Source organism: Rhodamnia argentea, chromosome 1 (assembly GCF_020921035.1).
Source record: "Rhodamnia argentea isolate NSW1041297 chromosome 1, ASM2092103v1, whole genome shotgun sequence".
NCBI classification, from domain to species: domain Eukaryota; kingdom Viridiplantae; phylum Streptophyta; class Magnoliopsida; order Myrtales; family Myrtaceae; genus Rhodamnia; species Rhodamnia argentea.
In genome coordinates, this window is record NC_063150.1 from 8,806,607 (window position 1) to 8,833,184 (window position 26,578).

The 26,578-nt window shown below is 41.8% G+C and overlaps 5 protein-coding genes across 8 annotated transcripts; 3 read left to right on the forward strand and 2 right to left on the reverse strand.

Annotated features, from left to right (window-relative positions):
* Window positions 1–1,083: 1,083 nt before the first annotated feature.
* On the reverse strand, window positions 1,084–18,113 carry LOC115740213 (germin-like protein 5-1). 2 transcript variants are annotated; one of them, XM_048283989.1, is made up of 3 exons: window positions 18,079–18,113; window positions 2,464–2,632; window positions 1,084–1,747 (listed from the first exon to the last, which is right to left on the reverse strand). In XM_048283989.1, the coding sequence occupies exons 2-3, from the start codon at window positions 2,588–2,590 to the stop codon at window positions 1,209–1,211; spliced, it is 666 nt and encodes a 221-aa protein (XP_048139946.1). In that variant the 5' UTR covers window positions 2,591–2,632; window positions 18,079–18,113; the 3' UTR covers window positions 1,084–1,208. The 2 variants fall into 2 exon arrangements, with proteins under 2 accessions (XP_048139946.1, XP_030529538.2); XM_030673678.2 differs by lacking the exon at window positions 18,079–18,113 and having other exon boundaries at window positions 2,464–2,707.
* Window positions 10,136–10,817, forward strand: LOC115740214 (heavy metal-associated isoprenylated plant protein 2). Its single transcript, XM_030673680.1, has 3 exons — window positions 10,136–10,205; window positions 10,314–10,389; window positions 10,500–10,817. The coding sequence occupies exons 1-3, from the start codon at window positions 10,197–10,199 to the stop codon at window positions 10,745–10,747; spliced, it is 333 nt and encodes a 110-aa protein (XP_030529540.1). The 5' UTR covers window positions 10,136–10,196; the 3' UTR covers window positions 10,748–10,817.
* LOC115740286 (late cornified envelope-like proline-rich protein 1) lies at window positions 12,501–13,763 on the forward strand. Its single transcript, XM_030673771.2, has 3 exons — window positions 12,501–12,714; window positions 12,820–12,895; window positions 13,065–13,763. Exons 1-3 carry the CDS (start codon window positions 12,706–12,708, stop codon window positions 13,409–13,411), a joined length of 432 nt encoding a protein of 143 aa, XP_030529631.1. The 5' UTR covers window positions 12,501–12,705; the 3' UTR covers window positions 13,412–13,763.
* Window positions 14,414–18,821, reverse strand: LOC115740209 (flap endonuclease 1). Of its 3 annotated transcripts, XM_030673675.2 has the most exons (18): window positions 18,331–18,812; window positions 18,118–18,234; window positions 17,937–17,995; window positions 17,726–17,785; window positions 17,553–17,606; window positions 17,386–17,434; window positions 17,228–17,275; window positions 16,983–17,048; window positions 16,833–16,883; window positions 16,561–16,680; window positions 16,277–16,361; window positions 16,103–16,184; window positions 15,708–15,822; window positions 15,579–15,635; window positions 15,440–15,486; window positions 15,307–15,361; window positions 14,705–14,816; window positions 14,414–14,611 (listed from the first exon to the last, which is right to left on the reverse strand). In XM_030673675.2, the coding sequence occupies exons 1-17, from the start codon at window positions 18,562–18,564 to the stop codon at window positions 14,748–14,750; spliced, it is 1,368 nt and encodes a 455-aa protein (XP_030529535.1). In that variant the 5' UTR covers window positions 18,565–18,812; the 3' UTR covers window positions 14,414–14,611; window positions 14,705–14,747. The 3 variants fall into 3 exon arrangements, with proteins under 3 accessions (XP_030529535.1, XP_048139929.1, XP_048139925.1); XM_048283972.1 differs by lacking the exon at window positions 14,414–14,611 and having other exon boundaries at window positions 14,704–14,816; window positions 18,331–18,815; XM_048283968.1 differs by lacking the exons at window positions 14,414–14,611; window positions 14,705–14,816 and adding an exon at window positions 14,832–15,258 and having other exon boundaries at window positions 15,289–15,361; window positions 18,331–18,821.
* A 3,249-nt stretch (window positions 18,822–22,070) lies between these two features.
* On the forward strand, window positions 22,071–26,220 carry LOC115740211 (pectin acetylesterase 12). Its single transcript, XM_030673676.2, has 12 exons — window positions 22,071–22,466; window positions 23,216–23,298; window positions 23,568–23,697; window positions 23,787–23,860; window positions 24,357–24,443; window positions 24,543–24,667; window positions 24,775–24,835; window positions 24,935–24,988; window positions 25,105–25,182; window positions 25,305–25,410; window positions 25,509–25,654; window positions 25,798–26,220. Exons 1-12 carry the CDS (start codon window positions 22,277–22,279, stop codon window positions 25,906–25,908), a joined length of 1,245 nt encoding a protein of 414 aa, XP_030529536.1. The 5' UTR covers window positions 22,071–22,276; the 3' UTR covers window positions 25,909–26,220.
* The last annotated feature ends 358 nt before the right edge of the window (window positions 26,221–26,578 follow it).

A 26,578-nucleotide genomic window follows, 5' to 3' on the forward strand; every position in this document is an offset into this window, starting at 1 on the left:
TCCCATGTATGCAAATTTGTTTTTTCCCCAATAACCACTTTCTAAGAAAAATGATGAACAATAGTGGATATGGAAAATAATCCAAGAACAGAAAGCGTAGTTTTGAATAAGTCAATCACATTTAATATGGGGGCCAGAAAATTGACATTAGCCGTGCGGGTCGATATAGATATTCACTGGTCATATTTGTGCACACGCCAAATCTAAAGACCACAATTAATGTAGCCTCCATAGCACCGATATCTTGCAACTAGGAACCAAAAAATAAATAATGATAACAACAGCAGCAGCAGCAGCACGTGTTCCTTCGACTCCCCTGCAATGTTCTGGTACTTGGTTGGCTGGGGAGCAATGGGCAAAGATACAGCTCATTCATTTGATTCCGAGACATTGGGCAAGAAGTTGGTTGGGGAGCAATGGGCAAAGATACAGCTCATTCATTCGATTCCGAGACATTGGGCAAGAAGTGATTGCCAATAACAACTGCTAATTAACTCACTCGATGTATTATCCGCTTTAACTGTTTTGTCCTTTGCCATACGGTAGGGCATTTGTCAAGAGATCATCCATCTTGATAGTGCTCTCACCTAAACATGGTTAATGTTGGAGTTTCAATAATAAACGTTGCCACTACGTTAAAATGCGCATCTTATGAGTTAATTTCAATTTCACTTATGTTTCCCATGAACGCTCTCCCGTTGCTTGGCGCACATTTAGGTTCATTCACGCCCTCTTCACCGTCTTAGAAGTCTGTTGGAAGCCACTCCTTGTTTAGGCCCTTTGCCTAGCCGAACACTTCCCGCCCACGTTGGACTGGATCGTTACATTGCCTCTGATATATGGGTGTCTTAAATTAGATCTTGTGCGGCATGGGACAATAGAGTACAAAAGAAAGAACGAAATTGCCCATGAAGTGATCAGTGTGGATCGCACCCATGCGAATGAGATTGCCTTCAATTCAAAGATATCTCTGCTTTTATTGGATTGTCAATCTACTTCTTCTACTGTGGAAGGTGACACCACACTAACAAGGGAAGAGATTGATACAAATGGTCTTCCATGAATCACTTATTAAATCGGTAATTCTTTATTTTTTGGATCAAAGACTAAATTCACATATACACCCACAATTCATTAAAAGGAATAAAAAAAGAGCCTCTTCCCATTGGATTTGAACTATTAAAACTCCCATTACAATAAGGAGCAATTTACTTCTTAGGGGCAAGCCTGCTCTTGATCTTCTCAACCTCCTTGGTGCCCACCTGGAATGCCTTGGTTAACACGTTGTCCGGCACCGGCGGGGTGGCGGCGAACAGCGTGGCAGCGATCGACTGAGTCCCAGGCAATTGGCTGTTGAAGGCAGAGATGACGGCGGCAGGCACCTTGCCGTTGTTCTTCTGGAAGTGGACAAGGCCTCTAGGGAACACAAAGATTTGCCCTTTCTTGATGGACTTGGAGACCAGGACGTTGGCGGTGGTTATGAACCCGACGTCCAACTCGCCCTCGAGGACAAACACAACCTCGGTGGCGCGCGGGTGGGTGTGGGGCGGGTTCAGGCCCCCCGGGGCGTAGTCGATGCGTGCGAGCGAGACGCCGAGGGTGTTGAGGCCCGGGATCTTTTCAACGTTGGCCGTGGTCACGAGCGACCCCATTGAGTTGTTGGTTAGCCCCGGCTTGGCCAGCGCGTCGGAGAAGAAGTCCGTCGGGCTGAAGGTCGCCTTGCACGCAAATCCATTGACCTTCACTCCTGTTCATTCAAATCAACAGCCCGGAAATGTTTTGGTCAGTTCGACCGCATTTTCAAAATCAAGGTCAACAATGTCAACGGAAATAGTCCAGTAACAAGTTCCTACATTGCAGACCAGCTTCCTAATATTCAGAAATGCAGACAACATCATGTCCCATGCTCTGTTTTCTCCATGAAAAGAAACAGGATCTCGCATAATCATTCGAAATTTCTGAATACATTTCCGAAGTACTGAACAGATTTTTGGAGGTATTTTATTATCTCGATCAAAGAGAAAAGAATAAAAGACAGAGAGATAAAGATGACTTGGAGGGTAGCCAACTGATGATACGTTGGAAGGAGAAAGGAAAGTAATGATAGCTGCCAAGAACAGTAAAGGCCTACAATGATTGGCATTGGAAATACTCAAAGCAAGAAAAATCATGACCCGAATGATGGGGTGGTTTGATTAAATCTCACTTTAATAATGTAATTAGGTGAGAAGATAAGATGACCAACAAGTACAAGCAAGTCAACTCATCATTCTCAAGCAACCAAGAGGAAAAAACAGTGGAGGGTCTCGTTCGGTCTTCTCTCTTGTGCTGCTCTTCTCCTGTAAATCGAACAAACAAAACTCTCTCTCTTTCTCTCTTCTGTGCACAACCATACCGGATTCAAGAATTCGTTCCATCATTTGAAAGAGAGAAAAAGAAGAACAGACGGGCAGTACTAATTACCTGAGGCAAGATCAGCAACACAGACATCCTGCAGGAGGTCAGGGTCAGCAGAAACAGAGCCCAAGAAGATGGCGATGAACAGAGCACAGAGCTTCAAGATGGACGCCATCTTTGCAGATGCTGCCATGGGGCGAGTGCGTGGGAAAGAAGTCGGCGACGAGAGGGAGAGGGAGAGAGAAAGAGGGTGACTTAATAAGAGGCCAAGAGAGGAGTAGGTGGGGAAGTTTTAATCAGCTGCAGGACAGAGAGATGGTGATCTGTAAATCGGCTATTTATAACCAAGGGCGGAATCGAACATCAAAACAAAGAAACGATAAAACGAAAAACGAAAAACGCAAATGTCATCGAGAAGGCAGTAAAGAGAGAAAAGGAACAAAAGGGCTTCGTAGACCCAAAGCTAAAGGCATCGAATCAAGATCCGAGAGAGAGAGAGAGAGAGAGACAGAGCCCAGACAAAGGCATTGGATTTGGGCCTCTTTGACCCCTTTTGCGTCCCCTGCAATTCTGACCCACATGCCCCTTTCGTTGCAAAATCTATGGTTATTTCCCATTTTTGTGGTGGGGTTTGTTCTGCAACCGTCCGTAAGATAAGAAAGGGTTCAAGGAGAGAGAACGTCGTGCCGTTTACGGATGACGTTGCCTTCCCTTTTTGTTCATCTCATTCTGATCTGATCTTGATCCTTGAGGAGCGCAACGCTGTCTTCTAAGGTTGCCAATTAGGCCACTTTTCTTTGTTTGTTTTGGATTGAAGTTTGATTCTTGGTTAAAATCTTTTGGTGTTTGGACAGGCGGCCCACCTTGGACCAGAACTGGCTAGGATGAGAAACTATATGCCGGGCGATATTCGATAGCTATGATCGGCCGCTCGCGTGCGCTCCTCACATATAAATTTGCGATTTTGACTTCACAATATATCATCGTGGTTCGCCATCTTGGTGGGGATAGGAATGGCCGAGCTTCTCTACTTGGTTCGGAGCCGAACTTTTTTCCTAGCCAGTGTTTGGAGCCGCGCTTGTCCGGAGGTGGTATTTTGTGCAATAGTTGTACGGCGCGCGGCTGACAATCGGAGTTAATCAAATTCCATGTTCAAAAGCCGACCTCCTAATTTTTATTCAAACTTATCATCACATTTAATCTTCAATTCCATTTCTGCCCACAATTTTGTGTCTTCAATTGGGAGAATTACTAAAAAAAGCCATAAACCTATTGTAATTGTGCCGATTCAGTCATAAACCTTTTGCAATTGTATTATTTCAGTCAATCTAGCCAATTTTAACAGAAAACCATTCACATGACGCTGCCAACGCTAATTGGCCACATAGATCGAGTTGATATAAATACAAATGATTTAGGACTAATTAGCACAAATGCAAAAGCTTTAGGCCTGAATTGGTCAAAAAAAATTTAGGAATGAATAGACACAATTACAAAAGGTTTAGAACTTTTTTTGTAGTTTTCTCTCTTCAATTCTAGCGCGTCCACTTAAAGGTTGGTTAAGTGACCATTAGCATTTGTTTAATTAATAAATTATAAATCATCAAAACTTCATGAATGATTATTGCAGTTCTTGGCAAAAATAACCTACCCCTTTATCCCTTCACTTTCAAGGAGAAAAATTTGTCCCTCCCAAAAAAAAAAAAAAAAAAACGAATGACAACTCTCCACCAAAATTTGCTAATAAGCTGGGATTGGAGTAGACTTTTATCATCTTGGGCAAAGAGAATGAGAATGCACATATGAATTGTCAAAGCTTGATGGGAAGTGGAGAAATTTCTGCCTGCCCATCTTCCTTCCTTCTCAATCCAAATCCAAATAATGCAACTATCATTATCTTCATAATTTACCTTATTTGATGGTTTTGACTTCTTGAGATTTGTGCCAGATAGCCTATTGCATTTTGTGAACCATCGTGGCACTGGTTAAAACATCCAAAAATAAAGAAAATTTATCGTTTAAAAAAATACTATTTTTCCCATTGAAAATGTAAATCATTCTTTATCGGATGTGTTAACAAGCGCCTTAATTATGGGGTTAATCGGTTCCAGGATGATCAGTTCACACCCTAAAATCGAGAACCACCCACTAAGGACAGGTTTCACAAAATGAAAATCGTAAACCACCCGCTTGTTCGATGGATCCACTTGAGAACCAAACCACCGATTCGGTTCGGTTCGGTTCCTAATTGGATCTATGGAACCGATCCTAATAACATAAAATGCCATTTCATGGCAAATTAGATCCTGTAGAAGTAAAATTGCCGCTCTCCACTTTTTGTTCCTAATAATATAAAATGCCATTTCATGGCAAATCAAATCTTGCAGCTTAAATCTCCTCACTGTAGGAACTGGGAAGACTAAGCTGGGCTTGGGAGTGGGAGTTACGTGAGATAGCTTGAAATAAAAAAAAATCTTATATTATATAAATAAGTCCGGTCCGATTAGTTTGGCTAGGTGGTTCCTACATGAAATCGGGAGCCGAACCGGTACCCGCCGGTTCCAGAAAATTGAAATTGGGAACCGAACAGGTGCCCGATAAAACCACCCAAAACCATCCTGCTGGGTACAGTCCGATCCGATTCGAGTGGATCTCGATATTTTTTTCTCACCCCCTACTTGATGACACTCGTCAATAAGATATTGGGAAAATTTCAAAAAAGGATTTGAAGTGCCATCATTTTCTCAAATAAGGATATGAAGTACTCAAATTATTTCAAAGAAAGGCATGACCAAAGGGCACTTTCATCCTTCTTTTTTTTCTAGTTTTTTCATTTATTTTCCTTTTTGCCTTTTCTTTTTTTCCCTCCTTCCCCTCCCCTCCCCAGGCCATCGCCCGAGCTGGCATCGGGAGAGGGCAGCCCTTGCCATTGCCGACCCGAGCGAGGGTAGCTCGACGCCGGCCCAAGGGACGGCGGCCTCGGGACGACGATTGCCCGGGGAGGGGAGAAAAAGAAAAGGAAAAAAAAGTAAAAAAAGGCAACCAAAAAAACTTTTAAAAAAAGAATAAAAAACTCAAAAAAGGAAATGACAAAAATGTCTTTCGATCATGCCCTTCAATGAAATAATATGAGCAGTTCGGACTCTTATTTGAAATTTTTCATGAGATATTTACTAATCTTGAAAGGAGAAAAACTAATTACTCATGGAAACATTGTTGCGCACAATGATTACGAACCCTTTAAATAAAAGATACAACTAAAGGTAACATGGTTAATCTCGACTATCGAACAGACATTTTAGCTCCTTTTTTGTACAGTAGCGGATGATATATACATACTATGCTACCAAAATGATGACAAGGCTATTCGACTCTTTTGAAATTTAACATGAACCATTGAAATTTAGTTAGCGAAGACTAAAAAGAAAAAAGAAAAAGGAAACCAATTGTCAAAGAATACCTAAGCTTATATGATGATAGTCTACTTGATAGTTAATTTTCGGGTTATATCATATTATTACTGTTTATAGGGTTAGTACCACGAAAAATCGTGAACCGGTACACATGTTTCAAATTTACCTTAAACTAGTTTTTTTATTATCAAAAATTCCAAACTGGTACACATGTGACAAATTTACCCTTCTTTAGTTTTTCTTAAATTTTATCATCGAATTGCTGAGCTAGATGATACGTGGCAATTGACGAGTGTATCGGTAATTGCAAAAATATTAGAAAGCCCTCCTTCCTAAATTCAGACGATTGAAGAACAATTGGAACCGCTTCTTGGTTCCATACTCGCGCCCGGAGCATATAAAATGAGGCTCGGACGGAAGTAGCCGAATTAACGAACTTTTCCAAACAGTCCTGTTAAACCCTCAGCTAAATGGAACTCTCATCTCTTTGATATCCAAAGTTCGATCAAACCCCCGAAAGATCGGAGCAATTTCGTTCCATTAGCTTGTATTGCAAGATTGTATCCAAGGTTCTAGCTAACTGGCTGAGGATTTGGCTTCCAGATCGAATAGCAGAGGAACCAAGTAAAATTGCATTGATGGGAGGGTAGGCAAATCCAGGATAATGTAGGAGTCGTGGAGGAAGCATTACATCAGTTAAAGGGTGCGGAGGAGAATGAAAAGATTACAACCTGGTCCTGGAATTAGATAAGCTAAAAGCATGTGATTGAACTGAGTGGGATTTCCGGAGGCATGTATGCTAAAGACGGGGCTTTAACGTGAAATGGGTAAACTGGATGATACAATGCATCGCCCAATCTTCACTAAGTATCGACTTTAATGGTGAGCCTCTGCCATATTTCCAACCTTGGAGGGGAGTTAGGTAGTGCGACCCACTATCTCCTTGCTTGTTCATTTTTGGTAGCTAGTATCATATCCATGTTACTGAAGAAAGCGGTGGAAGATGGAACATCAGAGGAATAAAACTAATAGGCATTCTCGTTTGCTGATCACTCGATATATATTTTTAGATGGACACGTACGTGAATGTCGGAACTTGGCGGTAATTTTGAGTCAACATTGTTTTCGCGGCCGTGCAAGATATCAATCTGCATAAATCTGATATTTTCTTTTGACACAAAATTAGAATGATGGAAAGAGAACTTAGGATCTGTATGGTAACACTCTTTGGAAAGTGTTTCTATTCCAAAAGTGTTGCCGGAACACTTTTGGAATAGAAACGCGTATGGTTGAAAAATGTTCCAAAAATGTTCCGAGAAACACTTTTGGAAAAAGAAACACTTTTGAAGCAAAAAAAAAAACATGTTTCTGGATTTTGGAACACTTTTTAGAAACAATTCGAGGGCGAGCTCGTGCAAGCCACCGCCGCCGGTCATCGGTCACCGGCCACCGCCGCTGGTCGTCGGTCGCGGGTGCCGTTGGCGGTTGTAGATCCTTCCTTTGGGTGAAAAAAGTTTTTTTTTTTTGTACTTGCCAAACACGTTTCTGTTCCCGAAAATCGTAGCCGGGAACAGAAACACAAAAAAATGTTTATGTTCCAAATATGTTCCTAGGAACAGAAACGTTACCATACAAACCCTTAATGTCCAAAATGGGGAAAGAGACTCTCATCCAGGCAATGGTCTAGGTCTTGTGGCGATACGCAACGTCAGTCTTTGATTCCAGTTTCAGTTTGTGGGGCGACACAAAGAAAAAAGAAGAAGCAACTCAAAACACTTGATCACACCGGAGAGAACGGGGAGGTGCTTAAACTTTAGGGAAGAAGAGGGAGGCCTTGGGTTGAGGGACTTCGATATCTATCAACAGAGCGATGCTGGCTAAACAGACTTGGAGAATGCATCAAAGCCCATCGACTTGCGTAACCAAATAATGAAAGGAGCTTATTTCCTACGAGCAGAAAAGAGCGATAGACCTTATTGAGGCTGGCAGAGTATCCTCGTGGGCAGAACAAGACTTTAGAACTCGGGTACGTGGCTCGATAGGGTTGGCGATGTGTGTGTGTGTGTATATATATATATCACACACTCACATGGAAAAAACCACAAAAACTTTACTCTGTCTAGAGAGAGAGAGAGAGAGAGAGAGAGAGAACAACCCCACAACAAGTTGACCCTTGTGGTTGATCCACTTCAATTTGGACATGCAATGAACAAAGACAGGATAAAACAAAGAGAGAGTAAGTAAGTTCCAGCTTGCGGTCCTCCAGACTTGACATTGCCAAAGTCTATTCACGTACCAAACCCAAGTTTAAGGAATCTAACTCAAGCCAATCTCAAAACGTTTCGTGCAGACTGGCCATTGGTTTGGTGAGGTGGATATGAAGCGGTCACTTCAAGGTTGTTTGAGGTTGTTGCTTGTGCTTCAAAGATGCTCCTAATCCTCAATTAACAAGAGCTCTCTTCTTTCTCTCTCTCTAGTGCTACTGCTATGAGCCGGAGACTTTTAAGGCAGCTGCGTCTATTCTATAGTCATTGGCAGATTTTGCCCATCAAACATTCACCTAAAATCGCATACATTATAATCGCTTCAGAGGATTACTTTCGCCGTTCCTTCGTTTGATAATGGCGAGGGCAAATTTGAAGGGACAGTAACATAAATAGTCCCGAAATTTTGGTACTATATGTAATGTGGTTCCTTAACTTTAATTCAACATGTAATGTCGTTGTCCATGATCTTTTAATTTGTTCAGTATAGCTCCTGGACTTTTGGTACATGTTTAGTTTAGTGTTTAGACCGTATGAAAATGTGCCCATGAAGTCAAGTGGCCATTTCTTACGGGTGGGCAAGGATATTTTTATGCCCAAAAATTCAATTTCTCCCTCTCCCTCTCCCTCGCCCTCTCCCCTCCCCCTATCCTTCCAAACTCTCTACCTCTTTTGTTCTCTATTTCCTTTTCCCGTTTTTGTTGCTTGTGAGAGCTTTTCTCTTCCGATTTAGTCTAGATGTGAAAACTTCTCTATCCCATTTCGGGAAAATTTCTATCCCAATCTACTCTAGATTTGAAGTTTTTTGTATGTATGTTTTCGGGGTTTCACTTTCTTCGGATTTCGTTGATGAACAAATTCAATTTTGAAGGAGATCAAAGGAGCTTCGTGAATGTCTCGCTCTCACGGGTGTCGGATCTATGCTCGTTCAATGATGGTGTTGGGGATGCCAAACATAGACGCGCACCGTCGAAAGGCAAAAAGCCGTAGTATCGGATGGAATTCTCGATGTGTGCTCGTTATCGAAGACGAATTTGGTAATCAGCTATCGATTTTGATGTGAAGAAGCCATAGGTGTGTTCCTCGAGCGTGTAGCCTATAACCTTATTTCGACAATTTTTCTTATTATCTAGAGCTTATTTTGTGTTGAAGTTGTGCGGGATTTGTCTTGATTTAAAGTTTTGCTCTTTAAATTGAGATGTTTCTTTCTTATATTTCGATTGAGGAAGTGAATGCAATGTTACTTTGACAAAAAAAAAAACAAACAAGTCATGTGAATGGTTTCGAGGGAAAAAAAAAAGTCATGTGAATGGCAAAATAGACCCTGAAATCCCAATTGCTTGGCCGAGAAGGCAAATTGCAAATCCAGTCAGAGCAAACGAGCGAGTCCTCGGAACAACCGAAGCTTAGAGCGAGTTCTCGAGCTAGGTTTCCATGGATTCACCGGTGAGCTCAAATCCGATGAAACAAGAGAACGATGGATTTGACTTCCCGCAAGTTTGCTCTTGTTTGTCTATTTTCGTGGCCATTCACGTCAAATCTGCAATCATGGTGCAACTGATAAAATTCCCTCGGTTCAAACCCTAAGTTTCCAAAGAGAAACACAAATTTCACTTGTCCCATACTTATTTCATGCAAAAGAAATTGCCTCCTAGAGTTCGCTCGATCCATGATGACGTCGAGAAACGGGCACGTGAACCTTACGTGGTCTCAGGAATACGATAGAGTCGGGGTTGCGCCCGACCTCACGAGGGAATCCTAGACTTGAATACGTTTCGAAAGAACCATCGGTCCAATTTTACCATTCCAGCGAGAGATAGGAACTCCCCCGGTCCGAGATTGACTAGGTTGTTCTGGTGAGGGACGGCACCAAGTAATAATTTCGTTCGAAATCTAATCTATGAAAAGACCATAGTCGCTGCATTGGCCATGGCGATTATTCTAGGGAAGCCATTCCACTTGCATGGAGATGCTTAGCCTCATCCTTAAACAAATCCCTCACAAACTTGTCTTATTCACTTAGTGATCAGCATCATGCAAGAGTTTTACAAAAAGGGGTCATCTGTTCTCACAAAACCGAGGAAGCTGATCGGACTCATTGCTCCGACCCTCTGAAGCATCCATGGCGAAGGTAAGATCTTACATTGTCTTATTTGGGTCTCGAGCCGAATCAACCTTCCGAACATTGATGGACTTTGCCGTCTCTTTGTCGTTCCCTTGCCGCATCGTGATCGCGCAGAAAACCGTCGTGAAGGTGAGCATTACAGGCGAGAAGGAGAAAAGGGACGTACTGAAAGCCGTCGCCAAACTCGAAGGTACGTGGTCGGCAAAAGTTCGAAACAAGTAGGACGTTCGCAACACCGATTAGCCATCATAGGTATTGGTCCCGTCACACGCCCGTGAACGGTGATGTGAACGTGTGCAGGTATCAATGAACTGTCGATGGACGTCGCGAAGGGGACGCTGACCGTGATAGGCGATGCCGACCCGGTGTGCATCATCACGTGCCTGAGAAAGAAGTGCGGGAGGTGCGCGGAAATTCAAACAGTTGGGCCACCGAAGCCGGAAAAGCCTAAGCCTAAATGCCCGTCCCCGTGCCGGCTCCCGCCGTGCCGCCCCTACCCTTATTCCAGCTGTTGCGAATACGAGGCCAACGCTTGCTCCATCCTTTGACGAATGCTCTTTATGCGCCTCTTGTTTGGTCCCAGATTTGGGATTAATGCCGCGAGATTGGGTGTTCCTTGGTTTAAACGATGTCATTGGAGCTTGTTCTTGTTCTTTTTTTGTGTACTCTTATATTTCTTTTCTTTTCTTTTTTTTCACGAATCTCACTAATTTTAGTGACGTCACTTACTAATCAGATGATGAGCTCAGCATATTTTCACTAAACTTAACTGCCTTCCAATATAGAAATGCCGGCCTAATGGTTAGGGGAACAACTCATTACTTTTCAACCAAATGACTCCCACCTTCGATGAAATTAATGTTTTGTATCTACGTAGCGGTTTTAACCAAGATTATTATCACTTTACTGTCCCGTGAAGTTGGTCGGTCAATTTACCAATCAATTTTGGTCAATGACATGTTGAACATTGAGCATGCTCTTGAAGTGAAAATTACCAAAAAAAGCCTTAAATCTATTGCATTTGTGCCAATTCAGCCATAAAATTTTTTTAACTTGGCTAATTGAATCCAAAATTTTTTGACAGCTTATCAATTCAGTCTTAAACCTTTTAATTGAACCACTTTAATGATAAACATTTTGACGATTTGCCAATTTAGCCTTAAAATATTTGACAATTTATTAATTTAGTTTCTTCAAGCAATTTTGGCAGAAAATCATTGAAGTAGTGGTCTAATCATGTCGGCAGTCTTATATGACACGCACGTGGATAATTTTTTATGTCTCTTTTAATTTTTTTTCTCCTTCTTTTCTTTTCTAAACCTAGGGCAGCTGGCCGATGAGGCCGCCGGAGACCCTTGCCCATGGGTAGGTGAGGGTTGCTGACATAGAGTTAGGGAAAAAAAGGAAATGAGAAAAGATAAAATAATAAAATATTAAGAATTTCAAGATAGAAATTAAAAGAATTTACCGACTTCGTAGTCGGCCATGCCACTTCGAACGCCCAACTTTGACTAGATCGTAGCGATGTCTAGCCAAAATTGGCAAATAGTTAAAAGGCTTAGGACTAAATTGGCAAATCATAAAAATGATTTAGGACCGAATTGACAAATCGTCAAGATTTAGGACCGAATTGGTAAATCGTCAAGGTTTAAAATTGAATTGATACAAATCTTATAGGTCTAGTACTTTTTTGATAATTTTCCCTGCACTTGAATGTACATGTAGCCACATATTGCGGAACGTCGTCAAGGCACGCTTTTAAGTCATTAACTCGTAAAGTATTGAGGTACAATATGCGTCGAATTAAACTAGATAATCTACATAAAAAAGTATGTCAACTAAAGGACAAAGTAAGTTATAGAGAAAAATAGTAAGGAATCTGTTCTTTCTAAACTTGAGATAGAATCTTCTAAGTGAAACAAAAGCACGTACCTAAGTTTGGGACGGTAGCGGCGGATCGACAGGCGGGTAATTGTAAAGTTTTCGGTCTCGCCCTGTCGGAGCTAACTTTTTTTTTTTTTTAACATGGTTCGATCATGCATGGCCACTTGAACGGGTGATTTGAAACCCTCAAGATAGACCCTAGATGTTGTACATTGCTTTTGCCAATTCGAATTGAAGGGCGATTGGCTTGATTTAGTAGTCCACTAAATCCGTACATCGTCTTACCCACGAAAAACACAATCACTCACTCGAGAAATTCGGTCGACACCATCCTTGAAACCAAAAAAAAAAAAAAGCCGCGAAAGAAGAACTTCCTAAGCCTCTATCTCCTGGAAACTATATCGTTTCAGTGCAAAAGTCGCAGCCTTCATCTTGCATAATACAATGTACATGGCCGTCTAAAGTCATCCTAGACAGAATCCTAACACTTTGTCTGTTCTTAACTACTTAATTATTGAAAAAAAAATTGCAGGTCGTGCAAAGCATATAAATAGGACCTTTTGGTTTCGCAAATCAGCTTCCCTAATCATTTTTTTCCCTTTGTCCACCCCCTGCTGCATCCATGGCCAAGGTGATTCTCCATGAACAAGAGCCACATGCATTTGCATTTCACCCTACTAGTCTTTGTAGATGTTGATGTAGTTTTATCCTCTAATCTTCCCTGTCGTTATCGCAGAAAATGGTGATAAAGGTTGCTGTCAATTGCGGGAAAGACAAGAAGGACATAATGAAATCGGTCGCCAAGCTCGAAGGTATGATCTCCCTAGCCTCGCCTCGCCAAACCATGTGTGGATGAGAATACATGTGTTAGTGAGTGAAGTTGTCCGTAGTCTCTTTCTAGTCATCCTCGACCCGAATCGATGACTTGATCATCGAGGAGGACATAGGTGCGGATTCAAGGTTTGTGACACAAATATGCAGGCATCGACGAGATGAAGCTAGATGCTGCCAAGGGGACGTTAACTATCCTAGGAGATGTGGATCCGGTGTGCGTGATCAAGGCTCTGAGAAAGAAATGCGGGAGATGCGCAGAAATCGAATCGATCGGGCCACCAAAGCCTCCGGACCCTCCTAAAAAGCCCGACCCACCTAAATGCCCTCCGCCATGCCCTCCGCCGTGCCCTCCGCCATGCCCTCCGCCATGCCCTCTGCCGTGCCCTCCGCCGTGCCCTCCGCCGTGCCCTCTTCCGCCATGCCATCCTCCAATCTGTGGCCCTCGTCCCCCTCATTATTGCGATTACGACAGCAACCCCTGTTCCATCCTGTGAACGAACGATGACTCGGTGTCAGCTTGCGAAAAGCATGTTTTTGCTTCTGTCGAATTCCGGCGACTGCACAAATAAAGGGAACGTCTCTTGCCAAATGTTTATTAGTCTTTCCAAAATGTTTGTTCCCGACCATACCTCGTAAAGGATTGTTTATCATATGGCGACCGGTTTTAAAGCAGCTGCCATTGACTTAGCGATGTGACATGACTGGTTTTGTCCATTTGTTCTATCGTTGTCACGCTTAACAAACGGTCACTGCCATCAGTAGAATCTTGCAATGAGTTCACTGGTACGCAGGACACAGCCGCTGTACTAGGAATTTTTAATGGGAAAGAGTGCAAGAAAACAGAGATCGAAGGGTGCTTTAGGTTCTCACCTTCTTGTTCTAGATTTGAAGTCCGCTGAAATTGATCGGTCAAACTTTCATAAAATGAGATGACAACAGACTTCATCAATTATCGAGGAAGGTGAAGATTAGAGTTCGTCTTTCGGACCGAATGCTCCCTGACATTTTTATTACAGAATAATACTGAAATGAAAGATGTGCCGGCCCGACATTGTCAAGCAGTGACTCGGGAAGGGATTATCCCTATCTAATCTTAAACCTAAAAGATCTACAACCCTCAACTAAACACTAGGGTCAGCATGAGAGAGTAACAGAATCTTTTGCTCTACCAGAAAGATCATAAATTTTTAACCTGCTAGGGGACACTTGCAAACCTGCTCATAAAACTTATGAGCCCGGCAAACTAACTTCACCTAATCAATTAGGTCCAGGACAAGGACATGATCAAGTTGATACCACCTTCGATCCTTCTTCAGTTCGGATGGTGCTTAAATCTCTTCGAGCCTTTTTAAGTAAAATCCCAAGTGGAGTTTAACAAGATGACCTAACCAGATCACCCACTTTGCAGTCGCCCAGTTGATCACCAACCTGTCCATCTTTTTCCACTTATAGGATATGAACTAAATCATTGACATGTCCACAGAAGACGCCATATATATCAAGATGATATGAACTATTGTGTACAAAACTTTACGAACGAGATTTCTCACTGAAACAAACATAGATTTGGCAAAAAGACCAAATTTTGCACAATGCAACAAACCACTTCCACCTACGAAGTTACATACTTGTGGTTCTTGCATAGCACGAAAGGGCATGCCAAACCAGAGCATGGAAAAACATCCTCAAGCAAACTGCAAGAAGTAGACAAGTTCGCAGTCATACATGACTTAGTTATCGACATCTGCTTTAGTTAGTCGTAACAATATTGGGAAAAATGAAGTCACCTTGCTAGTTAGCTGGTTAGTCTGGAAAAGTGGGTAAGCTGAGCTATCTCCTCTTCTTACCACCAGCAGCCTTAGTCTTTTTGGCACTTTCTTTTACAGCCTCAGGCATTTCCTGTACCACATCAAGAGTTTTACAGCATGAAAGAGCTAACGAATTCGAAAACGACATTGCAAGGGATGCTGCGAAAACATAGTCATCCACTATACATGTCCCCACTCATTTTCAAGCAGAGAAAAGCTAAAATATATATCTTGGAAATGATACTGCATCTCTACTCTCCGAACAACACATGTAGCCATCCGATGAAGCCTGCATTTCAACAACTTTGAGCTAGTTTCCCACATATAAAACAAGAGTAAGATGAAGGTAGCAATAATGCTCAGAAGCCCACATACAGTCACCTCTACATGCTGAAAATACACTTACCAAAACAAAGAGAATGCACAGAGCTTTTATATCTACTGTATCATCATAGCCAAAATATCATGGCAGTATGCAATCATATTAGAAAGCCCTTCCATTTATGCACAAGAAAGAATATAAAAAAAGAACATAATCAGGTGGATGTCGAGGCTTGAAATGCACTGAGAAAGAACAATACCTTCCTCTTAATTGGTGCAGATGTGTTGACTGCTGGCTTGAAAAAGGATTCTAAACTGTACAAGACAATCTCATCTTAGGCTTTAAAAGAGAAGTACATTTACCAAAATATCAATTACTGAAGCATTACTTACCGTCCTTGTGATGACTTGTTCTTGGCAGCCTTAATCTTCTCTATCGCCTAGCTCAATCAATGAAGTCAACATGAAAAAGCGTCACATTTCTTTCTGTGCATCAAGAATAGGTGACTACTGATAAACTTCACAATCATACCTTTGTTACCCTGTCGCTGTTGAATCCATTCTCGTTCACCAAAAACGAAATTAGCCCCTAAATCATAGAAAATCCTTAGAAAACATGACTTGAATGAGAAAAAAGTTACAATCTTAGGAGAACATTCACCTCCTCATCAGGAGCATTCCACTTGAGTTCAGGTTCCTCATTTTCCACAAAGACCAAGGGCTCTTTAAAAAGTTTCCGAGCTTCTTTATATGGCCAGTCATCTGGTATTTGATACCTAAGTCACAAAGACCCCCAAATTTTTTTTATCAGAAATAAGGAAGAGTATGTGAGTGCATCCTTATGAGAGGAAAAAAACTCCAAGTGGGAAGAAAATTGTGTGGATCTGCATGATGCAATCTGAGCGATATCAATAGCAAGAAAGCACATGTCCACGACAAACATGGGCTCATTGGACAAAGCACAGCCACTAAAGAAAACCAAAATAAACTGGTCATCAAGAATCTCATCAATATAAGCTCAATTAGAAACATCAACGCGAAGCATATAAAACGCACTTTTCTTTGTTAATGTTCTCCAGTATATTTTCTATTGAGCCATGTTGACGGATGAGCTTCAAAGCAGTCTGACCACCAATGCCTGTGATATAGATTTATCATCATACAAAAACTAAATTTCTCAATCCAAGTAGAAGAATGAAAAAGGACAACTTAATTCAAAATGCGTTATACCTCGAATACTCTCACAATAATCACATCCAGATAGGATGCACACGTCAATGAACTGATCCATGTTCAGATTTAGCTCCTCCAAAATCTATATAGGGAGAAAACAATTCCCCATGAAACGTCAAAAGAATAAGCGATATTAACTAGTAGATGATTTTGTACATGGGTTGGCATCCCCTTGGTGACTCTTAATGATACACTTTTAAAGACCAACAAAAAAAAAAAAAAAAAAACAAACAGAGAGAGATCAACTATACTCTTTTACATTAAGTTAGATGCTATACTACCTTTGCAATTTCAAATTCCATGACTGGAACTTTTCTCGAACTGGGATCCATCAAGTGACGGAGAAATCTAGGAGCTCCAAAGGTGAGGGAGTCCATGTCTTCAGAAGCCACAGCATACACCTGAAACTCATCAACAAGAGCTCCTAACATATGAGGTACAGAACAAAAGCAAAGGCAGATAAACTTTCATGCAGCAAAATGATAGTGGACTTCACAAGAATCGCAAGTACAATTTGAACCAGCTCCCATATGATCAACTTAAAAATACATGCCTTTCCTGATTTGCAAAGCGCAGCACACTCTGCCTCTGCTTCAGAAGGAGCCTAAAGTACAACAAGAGCTGTTACAACAGCTTTAATCATCCATATAATTCGCTGGTTGGAGATGGCATTATTTACTTGTAAACAACCAAGAAATGTCACCTCAATAACAGGCACTCCCATGAGTCTTAAGAGTCTTTTGCAATCTTCGTTGTGCTGCTTTGTAACCTGTAGGACATACATCAGAAATTGATCATGACAATCCCACAAAATTGTGTATTTTCTAATCCGGTAGAGTTTCACTATTTCATCATGAAATGAGTAGTCCAACGGAGAAATTATTTGTGGATTTAGATTCAAGAACTTAGTACACATAACACGGGGAAAGAAATGCACGCCAAACCGACCTTCACTGTTCGCTTACTGAATTTCTCAATGTCTTCTTTACTTCCAATCTGCAAATACAAGAAAATCATGCACCAAGCCACTTGAGCTACATTTCAAAAAGAGATAGCAAGGAAAGAACAAAAATAACAGGATTTAAAGAGATTTCAAAAAGGCATGCCTCCTTGATTTCTTCCAAGTCCTCTGTGGCACCCGCCCTCTTTGAATAGCTGCACCACAGGTTTCCATTGAAATCATCAGTACCCAAAAGTAAAAGAAAACTATCATCGACATGATCATGTCTATGTTAACAGAAATCAAAAGATTGCAGCCTATGGGCACTGATACCGTTTTGCAAGCTCTTGCTTCTTCAGGTCCGGAGGTTGCCCATCGAAAACATAGCTGATTTTCATAATCAGACAAATCATAATAGAACAAACTTCAGCAATTAACATAAGAACAAATTGAAGTTCTAGCGCACGAACGAACCCCTAAAAATGCACTAAGGAAGAAGAAATTACACTGGCTTTATTCCAGCTTCCAATAGCCTAATTGTCCTATTGAACATGCCTTGCAAGTGGCTACAACCATCAAAAGAACAAAATGCGACACAAGTATCAGCAACCGAAAGAGGGAAAAGACAATTGAAAGGCTATAAAATCAAAACAGCCAACCAAAAAACTGAAAGTCTCAAAAAAGAACAAATTTCCCTCAAGTAATTGATAGCATTACCTCGTGACCTCGCCAGCCTCATTCGTGAGCATCTCAGTACCACTCCGACCCACAACAATCTGCAACGATTGCATTTCCCACACATAACCCACAACTCTAATCACACATCCAATGCACAGAGTAACATCAAAAGACAGACATCAGAGAGAGAGAGAGAGAGAGAGAGAGAGAGAGAGAGAACAAGGAACTGGTAGATGCTCATGCTTGCATCGATGGAGATTTTGCGGCCAAAGTAGCTCTCGAACTTCTGCTCCTTCATTGCCTTGGGAGCGTTGTCAGCGAGCAGCTTCGTTAAACCCTACAACGCATGATGAATCTTTCCAATGGGTAACCCAATTAAAGGAAAAAGCTCGAGAGAGAGGGGAAGAAATCGAAAGAGCAAACAAGTTACTACCTTTATACCCATCTTGAGGACGCAGACACAGGGAAACTGAATCCACCAAACAAAGAGAAGCTCTCTCAAGAGCAGCGCTGAGTTGAGGCGAAAGAGAAACCGAGAAAGAGGAGGAGACTCAGAGATGGTACTCGGCTCTGCTCCGATTCCCGCCCGGTTTCGCGGGCGTGTGCGGGGCAGAGTCACGCGTGTGAAACTCGAGGTGGGAAGTGGATGGGCTATTACATCCTCCATGGTCCGCAGTGGGAATTGTTGACAGAGCCCATCAATGGCGCTCTCTTTGCCTACTCCGTGGGCTGCTGGACCCTTCAAGCTCCCGCTTTTGCCCCAGAGGGACGAAGCCCGTTATGGAGGGACCAGAGTACGAAGCAAACAAGTCAGCCTTCTTGGGCTGATCACAAACCGGCCTCCGATGTGATGATGACAACCAAATGGGTCGAGGTCGACTGAATTGTCCCGCACGGTGCACACAGCTGGGAGGCGAAAAGGACAGGAAACCAGAGAGAAGATGACGGCGACGCCGAACCCCACGTTGCGCAAGGCACGATTGTCGACCACGGAGACATGCCCAACTGACAGACGGAGACTAATGTCACTGCGTTGCGATCCAGCTCAGCCCGAGAGAGGGAGAGAGAGAGTGCTCGGCACGTGACAATGGGACCAAGTGCTCACGTGCATGCCTAATTCCCACCCGAAGGAGCAGAGAACAAGCAAATGCATGTGTAACACGTGGACTATTCCATTTCCCGCGCGCGCCATTTCCTCAACAAATCGAATTTACCCCATCTTTTGTATTTCGGCTGCTTGGTTTTGATCCCAAAGGCCTGAAGGATTTTTTGTCACTGACATCTCTCGCGGGCCACAATGAGCTCTCACCTGATCTGAAAAATTAATAAAATAGTAGGTAGAAATTGTCCGCGTCAATGTTGCCGACGTTCCCATCAACATTTTTTAGTTAAAATTGGGTGGATCAACTCAATTGATAAAAAACGAATATGTTTAAGGCTTAATTGATAAAATTAAAAGGTTTATGACTAAATTGACAAAAGTACAATATGTTTATGACTGTTTCGATGATTTCCCCTAACAGGAGTTACAATAGGGTCTCCAAAATTCTTGTTATTTGTCGACAATGGCTCCCGTTGTGGATCCTACAATTAGACCACCGCGGTCGGCCTCAAATGTCTGATAGTCATGCTTGCCATCTATTAGGGCATATGGACCCATCTAATCGTGTGAACTCATCGACTACAACATAACGAAGGGGTGTGTTCAGGTGTAACGACTTGCTAGTTTCTTAGTCATCTCACGACAAAATGTTGTGGGGATGGATTGAATTGCGTGAAGGCGAAGGAATTTTTTTTGTTTGTGGGGTTGAAGTTTGGAATTGAACCAAGGGATTCCAATTGGTGCAACACACAATTTTTTCATGTGCAACGTCAATTCCCGACTTGGGATTGGGATGTGCACACAAGGGCCAGCTCAAAAGACCGGCGGCCCTCAACGAAAGCGAAAGCTCCTTGCCTTTTGTAGACTCGCCTTTCTCAACCTTGCCCAACAAATCATATGGTCAGAGATTGAAGCTTCTCTCACCTTTCTCTTGCTTGTCGGCAGAGCCAAATTAGAGACTTCGAGCAAAATGGCACCGTAACCCAGCAGCCACTTTCCCAAGGCTTGTTATACCAAATTTCTTCTCCTGCCTAACAACATAATTATTTGCCTTAAAAAAATAATAATAAGTGCACTGGAAATCTTAAAACTTACCATGAAAGTGCAACTGGATCATAGAACTTTCAAAAAGTGCCGTTAAATCTTAAAACTTGTCACGAAAGTGAAAACGAATCCTGAAACTTTCAAAAAATGTAATCAACGAAATGACTTGATTTCGCAAATATGACAAGTTATAGGACTTGACTGTACCTTTCGAAAATCTAAGGACTCAATTGTATTCTTTTATGAGTTTTACGATTTGATTGCACTTTTCGAAAATTTGAGGACTCATTGCACTTTTTTGATAAGTTTTATGACTTAATCGCACTTTCGTGATAAGTTTTAAGACTTTCACTACATTTATCCGAAAAAAAAAAAGGGAGGAACGATAAAGTGAACAAGAGACCACGATGGAAGAATCCAATCATGCATTATATATGATGCTGACATATTCGTGTATCTATCAAAGTGAAGTATGACAACATCTGCTGATGCTGCACTAAGAAAGAACTCTCGATCGTGTTGAGGTTTGATAAGTAAAAGCTTTCCAAGTACTACATAATCTTGTTTTTTTCCGTAATTAACAATATAGGCTTCTCAAGAAGGATTATGATCTTCAAAGGCCTAAGGAAGGGAAAGAAGATCAGAGTGTGGCTGTTAAATCTTTGATGATGTATCATAGCAAGGTGAGAAAAGATTTATGAATTTGAGAAGCTCACAATGTAATAGTATAACGATGCAATCTCAACAGCAAGTGTTATGAATGGCAAAAAAATATATAGCAATAATGGGGAGATCCACCTATAATCTTATGCTTAGTATTTCATCGTAATCTTGTCATTGTCATGCTAACGGCACCCAAAATTTTATTACTAAAAAATGAAGGGAAAATTCCAAATAAAGGCTTGAAGTGCCCTGATTTTTTTCAAATAAGATCCCGAAATGGATCTTGTTTCAAAAAAGGGCACGAAGTACTCTTTTTATTTCAAAAAAAAGGCTTAGCCAAAGGGCATTTTCGTCCACTTCCGTTGTAATTTTTTTTTCTTTTTTCTTTTTTCATTTTCCTTCATTTCCTTTTTCTATCATTTTCCCTTTTTCTTTTTCGTTTTCCTTTTTTTTCCCCCTTCGACCAACGCCAACCTCGGGCATGAGCCGCCCATGCCACCGTTGGGCGAGATCACCCTCGCTTGGGCCGACGTCAAGTGACCCTCGCCGGATCGGTTTGGTGCTTGCTCTCTTTGAAGACACTATGCAGCGGAAATGTTTGAACTTATTGGGCTTTTCCATGCGACACTCTAAATCGACGTCCCGCGGTTGCAAATTTCTGATATTTCTTTTGTCCGAACTGTGAGATAGAGCTGAAACTTGTCTTGGAAGAGCTTAGTTAATGGAATCAGCACACACGGGTGAACTTGGGTCATCTTCTCCATCTGGGTCCGGTGTTTGCAGCTCCCAAATGACCGGTGTCGGGCGAGGCAACCCTCGCCCGACGTCGACCTAGCGAGGGCGACGCCGGCCTGGGCAAGGGTCGCTCAGCGCGAGACCGGCGTTGGCTGGGGGTGGTTGGAGATGGGAAAGAGGAAAGAAAAAGGGGAAAAAGAAAGAAAGGGAAATGAAAAAAGAAAAAAAGTAAAAAGAATTACAACTAAAATGGATGAAAATATCCTTCCGTCGTGTCCTTTTTTGAAATAAAGAATGCACTTTAAGTCCTTTTTTGAAACAAGGTTCATTTCGGGTTTTTATTTGAAAAAATCAGAGCATTTCGGGTCCTCATTTGAAATTTTTCAAAAAATAAAACAAGAATATTAATTCCTCTTGACATGAGCAGATCGGCATCCTAAGGTCACAAATAATCTGTAATATACTCAAAACAACTGTGGCTGTCAGATTAGCCCTTTTTTTTTTTCCTGCTGAATCCAACACAAGATTCCAAAAGTACAATCAGACATATTTTATTTTTTTTCTTTCTTAATATTAAAAAGCCCGGCAATGCTGCACTGTTCGCTTCTTCCCACAAAATTCCCCCCCTCCTCTCTCTGAGACACACTAAGCAGCAGCAACTTCAAGACCCAGTAAGGTTTTTCTGTCCGTAAACAACATTGATTCCCTTTTGGGAGATTTGCTAAAATGCTCTAAGTTGGTGCACTTGTGCCGGCAAAGTTTCGAGCTTTTTGCTGATCTTGTCTCTCCACCTTCCTCTTTTGAGACGGGTTCTAGCGTCAGAAGCAGAGGCAGCATGAGAATGAAGCTTTTCTGGTTTTGGGTGGTCGTAGGAGTGGCTTCCTGGGACATGGCCGGTGGATCTCAGCTTCTTCATCTCAATGGAACAGAGCTTCCATTTTTGGAAACTTATGGAGTTTCTCAAGTTAATAATCCTGTCATGGTTGGGCTCACTCTCATTACGAGCGCTGGAGCTAAAGGAGCAGGTAATTGTTCTTAGCCTCTTCTGCTGTCAGTCATTGCTGCATCTGATTTTCCTGCTATCTTCTGTTACCGTCACTTTCAGTTCATTCTTTGTGCTCATGCTGGATTGAACTGTGGCTGGTACCCTTTTTCCTGTTCTTGCATTTGATGGGTTTGCATCCCTTTTTGGTTCTATTTCTCGTGTTATAACAACACCAAATAAAATTGTGCATCAAATTCTGTAGATTTCAGTCACTGTTTGACTGCCAATTGAGTTCTTTTGGCCTCGTGGGTGGTGCATACGCTCAGGAATCTGTATTTCCTTTAGTTCACTCTCTTCATGGGGTGTAAGTCTTCGTTGCTTTTACTGCATATAACTGAACAGGGCACCTAAACCTAATGAACGAGTTCAATGTTTGCTTAGGTTTAGTCTCCTTGATCATAATACTTATCAACCGTTTCTTTACTTTGGTTCTGTTTTTCTATTTTTTATGACCCTGAGCATTTATGATGTGTTTTTGCCTTTTTCTTTTGCAACCACTAGTAGTACTTGACTCGAGTTTACACCAACTTGGTTGGGTTCACCTTCAAAGGTTGTTGGGCTCGTTCATTCACTGGCCAAATATTATTGAAATCAGTACTTCCTTGCCAATTCGGTGATGCCCTTGGTGTGTGGGGGCACTATTTAATCTGAAAAGCTCTTGGTCTAGACACCGAAGTGATTAGTCTCATCCCATCTTTGGCCTAATCTCTGTCCTTTTGTATCTTCTAGTCTGCCTGGATGGAACTTCACCGGGGTATCATTTGCACCGAGGATACGGTTCAGGAGCCAACAGTTGGCTCATTCAATTGGAGGTCTGCCACCTATCTTTATGTTTTTTTACTCTTAATGGCTTTAAAAAGGATGTTCCTGGCTTTGCTCACTTTTGCTAAAGTTGAGTTGGTTGTCTCTGCATTATCATGTTTGATAAAAAGAGGCCACAGCTGTTATAATTTGGGTCATACCAATAAAGTTTTAGTGAAATCCGGATCGTGGAAAATGTTAAAGCATCATTGTTGTCATCTCTAGTTTTTCAGAGACTCGAAGTTGCAGCAACTTGACAGTGCTGTGTATATTGTGGCAGGGTGGAGGATGGTGTAATAATGTTCGATCTTGTGTTTACCGCAAGACAACCAGACGGGGATCATCTAAGTACATGGAAAAGCAGCTTCCTTTTACGGGAATACTGAGCAATAAAGCTGAAGAGAATCCTGGCACTGTTCTATTCCATGCATTGATAGCTTTTCTACCCATTATTTAGCTTCCTAAGCAGTCTCTCAGCATTCTGCTATACCGGTTGCAGATTTTTTCAACTGGAACAGAGTGAAGCTCCGTTATTGCGACGGCGCCTCATTTGCTGGGGACAGTGAGGATGAGGTTAGTGGTACTCTGGACATTCTTAAAAGAAAATGCACTTCCCATGTTGTTTTAACATAGAGCTCCTGATAAGAGACTAAGATATCGAGATAATTTGGTTCCATGATAGGATCTATGGACTATGTAATTGGGTATTAGTACTGGTTTCAGAATACAGTTTCTCTCAATGTGGAGGGCATCACCCTGTAAAGCATGTGTCTGCATTCTTTGTCATCAGACCTTTAATCTATGTCTAAGTGTTCATCTACTCCTCTATGTAAAATTTTGTCCAACAGTTGTTGCCTTAAAGTTTTAGTGCTAATTCGTTCCGTAAAAAGATGGAAGAATTGATAGGAGAGGAAACTCTAACATAGATTATTGTTTTTCTCTTGCCAAATGTCTATGGAACACATCTGGTATCTGCAAAGTCAGTTCTTACTTCTTAGGGTAATATCTTTTTCCACAGCTAGATTTATTAGGTCATCATCATCACAAGTCTTTCGATGATTCTGTTTAGGCTGCCCAGCTGCAGTTCAGAGGACAACGTATATGGTTAGCTGCTATGGAAGATTTGATGTCGAAGGGCATGCACTATGCCAAGCAGGTTTGGGCATTTGACATATTTACGTTTGCCCTCTTTATGTCTTCATCCGCCTTACGAGAACCTTGGCTTGATTCTGTTGTGACGGTCTACCATCTTCAGGCTCTTCTTTCTGGGTGCTCTGCTGGAGGCCTGGCATCTATATTGCATTGTGATGAGTTTCGGGATTTATTTCCTAGAACAACAAAAGTGAAGTGCCTGAGTGATGCGGGACTGTTCCTTGATGCGTAAGTAACTTCGATGCTCCTAGCCGTTCTACCCCACTTATCGATGGCAAAATTGCTTGTATAATACCTTTGAAACACGCCTCTGTGCTCCACCTCTGGAACTGCAGGGCTGATGTTTCTGGTGGCCATACACTCAGAAACATATACAGTGGTGTGGTTAATCTGCAGGTATGCTTCCATGTTTTCCTGACAATACGCGTGCCTCTACTTGCCTTATTACTCCCTTTCGTACGGATTATCTGATTTTGCTACTGTGGAAATTATAAGGGGGTGAAATCAAATCTTCCGCGTGTTTGTACTAACCATCTCGATCCAACATCGGTATGACTGCATCCGTTCTTCTTTGTTGCTTTGCTTACATAAGACTGACACCGAAAGCTCAACATAATTGATTTTGACCGCTCCGACTTTGTTCATCTTGCATGAATCATTTTCAGTGCTTCTTCCCGCAAAACCTGATTGCCGGCATCAAAACGCCCCTGTTTCTTCTCAATGCAGCCTATGATGCTTGGCAGGTAATAGCTTATTTCGGCATAAAATTCATGCTGTAGAGCGTATAATTCTAATCCTCCTGTGAGTTACCTCAAAAGGCATTAATGGTCCGAATGAACTATGTGATTGTTTGTATTGTAATCAGCTGCAAGCAAGTTTAGCTCCCTCATCAGCTGATCCTCATGGATATTGGCGTCAATGCACATTAAACAATGCAAAGTGCTCCAATTCGCAGATTCAGTTTCTGCAAGGTGACTTCCATTGTCCGACCTATCTTCTAGAATTTCTACTTCTCTAGACGATCAATGTGATAATTTCTTACTGAGCTTTTTCTTGGATTGGTGCACAGGCTTTAGGAATCAGATGCTGAATGCAATAAGAGGATTTTCCAGCTCCAGGCAAAATGGCCTTTTCCTAAATTCGTGTTTCGCTCACTGCCAGTCTGAGAGGCAGGACACATGGTTTGCCGATGATTCGCCTACAATAGGAAACAAGGTATGCCGCAGCTTAAGTTCTAGCTAATCTGCCTAGCTCACACGCTCAGATTCTTGTCTTATGTTAGTCATACAAAAAAAAAAACAAAAATGCAAGATTTCATTCTTGCCAATTAGCATCTGATGAGATCATTTGATCTGCAGGCAATAGCTCTAGCTGTTGGTGATTGGTATTTCGATCGAGCAGCCGTCAAAGCCATTGATTGCGCCTACCCTTGCGACAAAACTTGCCACAATCTAGTTTTTCACGAGTAGGCCGTCATTTTTTCTACCATTCATTTACTAAATCCCAGGAAGCAATTCATATTATTGGTTTTAGGTAGATCTACAATTCATATATGAATTACACACCAGAAGAATAAGATAAATCCTCATCAGGCTCTTCATTGTCGTAATAGTATCATTCCGCGCATTAACTGCTTGGTGCGGCTGCTAATCTTCTTCGTTGGATGTCAACATCGGCAATTCGCCGATGCTTTATCCGCATGCTTTATGAGAAGAAAGATTGGGACCGGCAAACGATCTGTTACTTGTGTGAGTTTACTGTTCTATAGAGACCTATGCTCAGATCATGGCCCATTTTGTGAAGCAAAAAGGAGAACTCTCACACCTTTTTTGAGTTGTCACCTTAACCAAGCAATCTCCACCAAAAGAAGGCTTTTGACTTGCCTGCATTATCTTCTGATGATCAGAGAAAGAACAAGATCTTGAAAGCATGCCAGTGCTTAAATCAAGCTCTTCCATGAGCAATACATTATAAGTTTAGAACTCTTGAGTTTCAAGAATCCAAAGAATTTAAAGGTTTAGTCAAGTTGATAAGCAACTAAACACGTGTTTTGGGCATCGACAAGCTGTAATGTCTCGAATCAGATGTTGGCAGCTCAACATGACTTCTCGATGTCAGGGAAGTGATTTCTCTCGAAAT